We start from the raw sequence: 10,058 nt of genomic DNA, 5'->3' as shown, positions 1-10,058 counted from the left end.
AGATTAGACTAGATTATCTGTCCAATCAGAGTTTTCTGTTGCTGTTGACTAAAACAACTTTTGAACGTTCACATGTTCCACCAAAACAAGTTCCTTCCCGAGGCTATTTTGCAGAGCCACCGTTGCTCCGTCCGGCGTTTAGCACCGCACAAGATGAGTGTAATTTGGTTTAAAGAAATGCCAATAAACCAGAGCACGTTTTTCTCCCATCCCAGAATTCTGTGTGGACTAGCCAGACCCTCCTCCGCAGTGCTGTGGAGGAAGGTCTGGCAATGCAAGACTAATCCCATACAAGCCCATTAACAGCACTGGCAGGAAACAAGTTAATCAGAGAAATGATTTAACTCCATCTTTTTTATTCACCAGATGACATCTGCCACACCTCCATCCTCTCGTAGCTCCTCCCCTCAGAAGGTGTGCCACTCCCAAACACAGACCGATGTTTTAAAGCCCTTACTGGGTGGTGGCTTATCCGGTGGGGGTGGGACTCTGAGGAAGAGGAGGCGTGTCCTGTCCAAAGATGGGCGTAGCAACGTGCGCATCGAGCACGTCAGCGGCCGGAATGCTTTGTACATGCGGGACCTCTGGACAACATTTCTGGACATGCAGTGGCGCTACAAGTTGTTCCTGTTCACGGCCACGTTTGCGGGGACCTGGTTCCTGTTCGGGGTGCTGTGGTATCTGATGGCACTGGTGCACGGAGACCTTCTTGGTGAGAGTGTGGCAAATCTTTTGCAGCATAAACAAAAATTATTTTCATTTCCATATGGTTTACCCACAGTTCTATGTGGGTCACCATAAAAATCTCATATGTCAAAAACTCAGCATTAAAACTGGAACTATCTGTATAGGGGTGAGAAAAAAAATTGGCGGAATAGACCCTTTAACTGAGTCAGACAGGGGGTCATGTAGAAAAAGGTGATGACATACAGTAACATAACTGCAGATGTTTTTAAAACTGATTGTTGTATATTTAGTCATGCATATGTAATGCTTTGATGCTTAGGATTTAACAGCAAATTCTCAGTCACTACTTCTTGTTGCCAAACCTCTGTTCATGTTACTTTGGACAAAATGGCATGACAAAGTGCAACAAACAGCTTCAGCATCATTCACACCAAAGAAAAAAAAGCGGGAGTTTCCTTCCCTGAAAAACTCCCCCATAAGTCGTTTGTTCAAGCAGTAATTATGACTCATATTTACGTTTATAATGGCCAATTACTTTGGTGGCCCTAGTAGTTATGACGAAAGCAAAGTAGAAAGTAAAGTGATGATGTATAAGGTTAGTTTGAGTATGAATAGGTCAGAATATGACTACTAGGGTGGCGTGATAGTGTACGGGTCACACTCAAGGCCCGCAGGCCGAATATGGAATATATGAAATTTTGATCCGGCCCGCATATCAATTTAGGTTCACAATACAATTGTCCCACCTAGTTTTTGCAGCTTTTTTTAGAAATAGTATATATATTTTTTTTGTAGTCAGTTTTTGTCACTTTTGCTGACACTTTTCTCGAAGTTTTTGTTACTTTTGCTGAGGCTTTTCTCACATTTTTTTCAATGTTTTTGCCCCTTTTTCCCCCCGTTTTTTGGCGGCTTTTCCGACGTTTTCTTCTGATGATTTTGCACTTTTTCCAACCTTTTTTGTCGCTTCTTTCTTTGATGGCTTTGGGGTTTTATGTCAACCAAACTGTAAGTGAGATATGAAACATGCAATAATACAGTCAAAGATGCTTTTTCGATGAAATGAAAAATGATAAACTGGCCCTGGATGTAATTCTTATTTTCCAGTGTGGCCCTTAGTGAAACTGAGTTTGTCATAGCTGCATGCAGTGGTACAGGGTGTCACTGGAAACAGTGCGAACTGCAGTTTCAAAGCAACCGTGTCTTTTATGTGTCTAAGGTAAGATTGAATACACCTTCATCCATGTGTACACAGGGTGAGCATTCTTTCTAGCAGAGTTGAAAAAGACGTATAGATGTTGGTGTTTGTTGTATTTCCTGAACAACATTTTGAGCTTAAACTAACCTTGATAAAATTAGACATTTGTGAGGGTGGGAAATCATTTCATATCTTTAGTAAGACACCTGCTCTTCCACACTTCCTTTTTTGTCACTCATGTTTACAGTGTTCGCTCAAGTGTGGAAGAAAAAGTTATATAAAGCACAGAGTAATACCAAGAGGATATTTTTGTGGCAGACACTTTAGTTTTTGAGACATTATTACCAACATAATAGGTAGAAGAAGTAAAAAACCAAACGGCACACAAACTGATGTTGTTATTTTCAACAAGCAGGTGAGCTTTTGTTTCCTTTCCCCCCTGTTCCTCCAGAGTTCGACCCCCCGTCAAACCACACCCCCTGTGTGATGCAGATGCAGACCCTGACGGGGGCTTTCCTCTTCTCCCTGGAGACCCAGACCACCATTGGTTATGGTTTCCGTTGCATCACTGAGGAGTGTCCCGCAGCCATCATCCTCCTCATAGTCCAGCTCGTCATCACCATGCTGATGGAGATCTTCATCACTGGTACCTTCCTGGCCAAGGTAGCCAATGCATAACACATCCAGCTGCAAAGTGAGCAGCAAAATTTCTTTAAACATAGAACCATGCAGTTTGCATAGTCATACAAATTGTTACAGAATGTAAAACAGAAATGGTTTTTCGTAATCACTTTCAAATTACCTCTCCTACCTTAAAGCAACACCAAAGAACTGTGATTGGTCAACCAAATTCAGACAAGCCACTGCCGAGGCTGTGCTTGCTCATATGTGCGGCCCATAGTTTTATGGGCCGCACATATGAAAAACTGGGCAGGCTTTCTCAATCAGTGACATCACTAATTGAGGAATTTCAAACAGGAATGTGGACAAAGTGTTTCAGGCAGCTGAGAAAAAGTGCTGTATGTGGGAGAGAAACCTCAATTTGAAGTGAAAAAAACTATATAACACACTAAAAGACAGGAAAAATCAAAAAATGCATAATGTGCAAGACACTTCCACGAGTCCTATGAATGATTATCAGACTGAAACCAAAAGTGATTGAGCTTTCTCTGCTCAGGTTGCTCGGCCAAAGAAGCGAGGTGAGACGGTGAAGTTTAGCCAACATGCTGTGGTGTCGACCCACGAAGGCCGACCCTGCCTGATGATCAGGGTGGCCAACATGCGCAAGAGTCTCCTGCTCGGCTGTCAGGTAAGTAAGTCTGTGTAGAGATAGAGAATATATATTATCATATATGTCAGCCATTTTTACAAATTCTACGAGTTATGTGTAGATGTCATGTGTATGAACAATGTGTCAAACTGTGAACCAGTTGAGCTAAAAAAACGTTTTGCATATTGTTTCCCACCAGGTGAGTGGAAAACTGCTCCAGACATCTCTGACCAAGGAAGGGGAGACGGTTCGTCTGGACCAGAGGAACGTTCCCTTCCAAGTGGACACGTCTAGCGACAGCCCCTTCCTCATCCTGCCCCTCACCTTCTACCACCTCATCGATGACAACAGTCCACTGCGAGCCTGGGCAGACAAGGGTAAGACAAGGACAATTGGTGGGTGTTGCAAGTAGAAGGTGTTTTATCTTTGCAATCTTTTCACTTACACCGAGTTCATCAAACACTATGGGTGAGTAGAATACACTAGAAAACTCTTTAAAATGAGATGCACAGCTCATACACAGCTCTGCAGTACTTTCTGGCAGCATCACATGGCAACAAGGATGGATTTTACTGCAAATAAAGAACATAATCAGTTGGGATGTTTGCTGTGGTACGTACTGCTTTCCTGCAAGCTTTTCAGTAATAAAATCTGATGTAGAAAGAGTTTATTTCTGATAAATCATGTGACAAGATTGTAACGTGCATATTCCGCATGCATGTCCTCTTTGTAGTAGTTGGTGAGCTGAGCTCAGATGGTGTAAACGAATAAGGAAACAAGAAAATGAAAGTCAGTACTGAGGAAAGAAAAAGTACGTAGAGATGCAGATGGCTGAAAACTGTATCACAATATTAGTGTTTCATATCGGTCGATATCGGTAATTATTGATATTTTTTATGACCTATTTAAAATAGAGAAAAATATATTGAATTGAAACATTTTGATTTTAAACTGAACCTTCCTCTGATTATAATCCCCTCAGTTATAAAGGCAGAAATGTCAACACAACCATGGAAAACACACAAATAATTAAAATGTAAACATAATGAACACTTAACAATTATCTCTTAACATTAAGGTGCAACATTAAAGAATATGTAAGAAATGCTTAATAAAATGTAATAAAACAGTGCAAAGTGTTAAATATAAACATAGAGAAACCTGAGACCTGAGAAGAACTATTATCTGCAAGTTTAGTGTTAGGAAGTCCACAAGCTATAAGCTAAAATATGTGCAGTGTTTTGTAAACATAGGAGAAATTAAAATAAAACTGAGGTAGACTTTACATATGTAACATAAAAAAACATACCTGATGCAGTACAGTACAGTAACATTGATTGAAATATAAAATCAGCGTAGCAATATGAAAAAGTAACTCTTCAAGTTATTCTTACTCTAAACATACTTGAACTATTCAAGTATATTTTCACTCCAGGTTTTGTGCTAGGAACACCAGCTGGTTGACCTTCTCTGGTTTTAAAGCTGCCCTAATGCATGTAACAATATTACCCCCAGTACTAAAAATTCTATCTGAGGGGGTGCTGGTCGCTAAGATACACAAGTACTTTTTCGCCAGCTGAGACAATCTGGGAAAGTTGTGTTCATGTAGCCACCACCGGTCCAGAGGTTCAGTCTCACTGTCTGCATCAGGGCACATCAGGTACTTTCCAGCTCACTCTCCACTTTTTGTTTTTCAGTGAGAGGCAAAGCATCCTCTTCTTCAGCTCTTTTGTGAACTGAGTGTCCCCCTCATTAACTTTCAGCAAATTGGAGCAGAAAAGGTGGAGCACAGGCTTCACGTACGAGACCGTCACATATGACTCCCCAGAAAGGGAGTCTGTGAACTCCAGGATAGGAGTTAAGGCCTCATGCATTGACTCAAAGACGTCAATATCCTGCCACTTTGAGATCAGGTGCCTGTTGTTTTTGTCAGAAGACAGAACTTCAGTGATGGCCTTTTGTTGCTCTAGGACCTTTGCCAGCATCTTTTGTCTTGAGCCCCACCTGGTTAGTGATTCTGTGACCAGCTGGTGTGTGGGAAGATGGAGACGTTGCTGTGCTTTAGAGAGTGCACTCTTTTTCTTCCGTAAGTAAGAAAAGCCAGAGACCACTTTCTTGCACACACCTACAGCCCTTTCCACTCCTCTATCCTTTCCTGCAGCACCTGCAGAAAAACAACGCCAGCATAAATAACTGATAATAGATCAGGTTGAGTCATGTCAGTGTGTAAAGCTGCTATCATAGATAATAATAATTATTATAATTATGAGTCTGAACCTCTGGACCGGTGGTGGCTACATGAACACAACTTAAAAAGTACTTGTGCATCTCAACGACCAGCACCCCCTCAGAAAGAATTTTTAGTACTGGGGGTAATATTGTTACATGCACTAGGTCAGCTTTAAAACCAGAGAAGGTCAACCAGCTGGTGTTCCTAGCACAAAACCTGGAGTGAAAATATACTTGAATAGTTCAAGTATGTTTAGAGTAAGAATAACTTGAAGAGTTACTTTTTCATATTGCGTCGTCTTCTTTGCTGCAACCTGAGAGGTATTTCAATACCTAGTAGTATCGTTTTTCCTTCCAACCTCAGTTCCTCTATTTCTTCCTGCATTTTCCTTTCCTCAATACTGACTTTCCTTTTCTTGTTTCCTTACCGTTCCTGGCCATTTGTTTTCTTCACCTTTAGTTTATTATATTTGCATTGAAGTTAGCAGACTTCTTTTTCCTCTCCTTTAAATGGGGCATTGCCATATTTCTTGGTGCATTACCCCCACAAACGGTTAATTGGCAGGAATTCATAGAGCCTGCCTGTGCATACATGTGCATCCTTATAAGCATCACACGATATAAACAAAATGGGGAACTGCTCATAACAACATTACTTTATAGCAATCCTGGGGGTCAAAAACATAACAATGTTCCTTTAAGCAGGGTTTTCCCTACCATTATAAGGCCAAAGAAGTTTTTTCTTTTCAAAAATAACTAAATGATTACCTCCGATCTAATGATTATGATCTATTAATGATTTTGTCTCTTTTTGAGTGTTATTTATTTATCTGCTCGAGCTTTTTCAACATTTCAGACACAAACACGGTAATAATAATGGTCCAAAGTGATGTAAAATAAAAAAAAATCACATTTTCTTAAAGGAGGACCCCTTAACTCCCCTGCCAAATACGTGCACCTATGTCTTCCACAAACCTAGGGAAAACTGACTTTACTTTTAGTATTTTTATTAATTCTTATTTCCTATCTCCCATTTTCCTTTTCATCCTCTTCCACTTATTTTCACACCCCTCTGTAATGTGCCATCTCCACCCATCTCATGTACCTCCCCCAGGTGGAGGCTGGACAGATCCAGAGTTGGCAGACTTCGAGCTGCTGGTCATCATGAGCGCTACAGTTGAGCCGACCTCGGCCACCTGCCAGGTTCGCACCTCCTACCTGCCCGATGAGATTCTCTGGGGTTATGAGTTTCCACCTGTAGTCTCCCTTTCCCCATCGGGGAAATACGTAGCAGACTTTGCCTTCTTCGACAAAGTGGCTAAGACCAAGACCACGCCCATCTTCAAACCATCCAGCCCCCAGCATGGGTACCAGAGCAACGGGGGTGCTGTGTCTGAGGGGTCCGATCCAGAGAAGATCCGTCTGGAGCAGAGTTACAGGGAGAGAGGGGAGGAACGTGGCCGCGTCAGAGACACTCCTCTCAGTGTTCGCATCAGCAATGTGTGAACAGATGAAATGGTTGAAAAGGGAGCGTGTCATAGAGAGCAACACGCAGGAGACAGCCAAGTGCAATGGCAATAGCAAATGAATCAAACATCATCAAAACAACTCTGTCTTTTTAGACTGTTTTAACTTATCTATGCCCCAGTAGCACCAGATGATGCAGGAAGGAAATATGGAAGACTATGGACTACTGTATGTACTAAGTTTATCATTGTTTGTCAAATTGTGCATTTGCTGGGATGACTCATGTTTTACACTGGTTTGACTGTATTCATGTGACAGCATAACTGCAGTTACATTTTACATTTGAGTGATGCACCTCACACTTTAGGGGTGGGTATTGGTCCTCAATCCCTTTAAGGTATTGATGGTAATATCCCAGTACCAAGTAATGGTGAAACTTCTCTCTGGTCAAACAATGCCGAAATTTGATCCTTTTTGTACCCAGAGCTAGAAAAAAATAGTATTTGTATGGTTATTCTCGCAGCCAACCACCACAAGCGTTCTTCAATTTATTGTGATATGTGATTGGCCCGCTGCAGCAGCTACGGCGTGTTTGTGTGGCACACAACTGGATGCTTCCGTTCACATGATGAGTTATCAACTGTAGAAAAAAAGGTATCAAGGGAAGTCTTTTGGTATCTGTATCACTTTAAGGGAAGTGGTATTGTAATTGTTTTTATTGATACCCAGTCCTATCAAATATACTGTACACCCTTTTCTAACTAAGAAAATAACACATCAGGTTATTTATTTGCTGAGAAATAAAGATACAAAAGACACAAAACTGAAGTATATAAGCAGGGGAGACAATGGAAACCCCAGTTGTCTATTTTGGGTCCTCCCCCGCTTACTAAATGTTGAATCACAAAGAATAAAACTTGTCGGAGTCAATATAAGTGGGGTTTTCCAATTTCAAGGGTTAACAGGGGACTGTGAAGTTAGTGTAATAAGGGGGCAGGAAACACTCACAGACAGGGTAAAACCTACACTTCCTGTAAAAAACATGTGGTTAATACACACAGTGTATGTTCTACACATTTAGAAGTCATATGATGTTGAGTTTTAACTCGTGTTGCTTTTATTACTATAAAAAAAACACCAATGAGTAATGCTATGCCAGTTCTTCTAGGACTCTACACTACTCTGTTGCAACACCCTGATACTGATATTTTGTAAAATGACAGAAGTTCTTGACTTAAACAGACAAACAACATGACATGTATGTGTATTGTACAGGCAATGCAGTGTAATATTTAAGCTAAAGCACTTTCTGTTAAACTAATGTAGCATTACAACTGGAAAGAAGACAAACTTCAGATGAATATTCTGTGTTCATGGTGCTCTGTGCTGAATCTCTTGATGGTGTGAGCATTTCCTGTATGACTGTTACTGCTGTTTCAAAACAGAAAGTTAGCACTTTATGGAAGTACATGATGTACAATTAGCACCTTAGGAAGATTATCATAGGAATATATATTTTGATACCACTAAAAGCACTTACACAATGAATATAATTGAACTTGAAGCAGTTAAAATAGACTTTACATAGACAGATGCTTCCTTCCTACAAAACTAATTGTAAGTGCAGTTTCTTTCTCTCCGTGGCTTTAAGCAAACTGACTGATAAAAATGAGATAATGTCTTCTGATCATACATACATATGTATGAGTGAGCTTTTCCTTTCTGTGTGAAGTCAGAACATACTGTATGTCCATGTGTTTTTTTAGTTACTAACATTGTCAAATTAACAACAAACATTTTGTCCAAGCTCCTTTTATTTCCAGTCTAGATGACAGGAACACGGGGAGGACCACCAGAGATGAGTGCTGAGAATGGGAAAGGGATGTAGTAAGTCACTGATAATGATTCTATATGTGATGGTGAAGTGTGACAATGATGAAGCAATGATGAATATGATAATGTTATGTTGTATGTTAAGTATATGTTGTAACATTTTCTGAATTAACATCAAACTCTGGAATTGTAATAGTGTTTTAAAATGCAGATGGAGAGATCAGATTAGACAATTCTCTCAAAAAATATATGGTTTAATAAAGATGATTATGAGTTAATAAAGGCCTTATTTAGTTTCATGTCTTGTAAAGGCAGGTAATAAAGTAGAGGATTAGATCGATGGGAGCTAAGGCACACCCTGCAGTATAGTACACACCATGCACTATATATACTGGTTTCATTTGAGTTGCTCAAATAATAGATTTACAAGTTAAAGTGTCTATTTGTAACTTTCAGTTTGTGTTGATTCTAGCGGCCCCTTTGGACAAAAGTGGTAGTGTTTTTACCACGTCTGTCCTAAAGGTCTTTTCTTTACGGTGCTTTATTACCCACTGTATATTACCGAGTTAGCGTTACTGGGAGGTCATATACTGTAGTTGGGAATAATGTTTTTCTCAGACAGAAAATCATTCATTTACAATAAGAGAGTAAGTTACAGATGCATTGTTTCATTTCAAGTGTTGCATGCGGTAACTTAGCCTACTTTGGATGTCTCGTGAGCTAAACCGGTTATCACTGTCACTGTGTCATGAGCCAAAGCATTAAGAGATTGTTGTAGCAACCAACGTAATAATAACTTAGATTATTATATAGCACATTTCATACAACCTACGGACACTTTACACAGGTACACGGGGACAAGGGAAAAGAAAATAGTAGGCCAACACAAACATGGAGTAAAAGACAAAACGAAGTGCTAAATGAAAGAACGTAATTTAATGGCGTACAACTACATTGTGCATTGTAAAGTTATTTTATGAATGAAATAGACATATAACATACCCAAGGGCCAATTCGGGGTCGTTTTTGAATCATTTACAATCCCGCCATTGTCTCCATCGGTTCAAAGCCCGACTGAGTGTGACTTGCATTATTGCTCGTTGTCTTTCACTTTCCCTTTTATCTTTTAGTTTAAATGGATATTTCACCACCAGAAAGATGAATATGTATTTAAATTGGGTCATTTATGTAGTACAAATGTGAATTTCTTTTAGAAATTGGTGCCTTCTAGACTAAGAAAAGTCAGAAAATGTGTTTTTTGCTCATGTGGATGAACTCCCAGAATGCACTTGCTTCGCTTTCCTACGAAGCCACTCCCAAGCCACACCTACTGGTTTCAGAGTGCAGTCAAGTCAAGTCAAGTGGGATTTATTGTCA

General features: G+C 40.1%; 1 protein-coding gene and 1 long non-coding RNA gene across 2 annotated transcripts; one reads left to right on the top strand and one right to left on the bottom strand.

The window, feature by feature from the left end:
• The first annotated feature begins 366 nt into the window (after positions 1-366).
• On the top strand, positions 367-9,056 carry LOC144526820 (ATP-sensitive inward rectifier potassium channel 10-like). The gene is made up of 5 exons (XM_078264491.1): positions 367-712; positions 2,334-2,545; positions 3,060-3,191; positions 3,352-3,529; positions 6,496-9,056. Exons 1-5 carry the CDS (start codon positions 367-369, stop codon positions 6,885-6,887), a joined length of 1,260 nt encoding a protein of 419 aa, XP_078120617.1. The 3' UTR covers positions 6,888-9,056.
• On the bottom strand, positions 3,111-4,978 carry LOC144526822 (uncharacterized). The gene is made up of 3 exons (XR_013502780.1): positions 4,547-4,978; positions 3,349-3,515; positions 3,111-3,201 (listed from the first exon to the last, which is right to left on the bottom strand). It is a non-coding gene; the product is annotated as an uncharacterized LOC144526822 (long non-coding RNA).
• Positions 9,057-10,058: the final 1,002 nt, after the last annotated feature.

Source organism: Sander vitreus, chromosome 12 (assembly GCF_031162955.1).
Source record: "Sander vitreus isolate 19-12246 chromosome 12, sanVit1, whole genome shotgun sequence".
Classification (NCBI taxonomy): Eukaryota; Metazoa; Chordata; class Actinopteri; order Perciformes; family Percidae; genus Sander; species Sander vitreus.
This window is presented reverse-complemented; position numbering and strand designations above follow the sequence as displayed.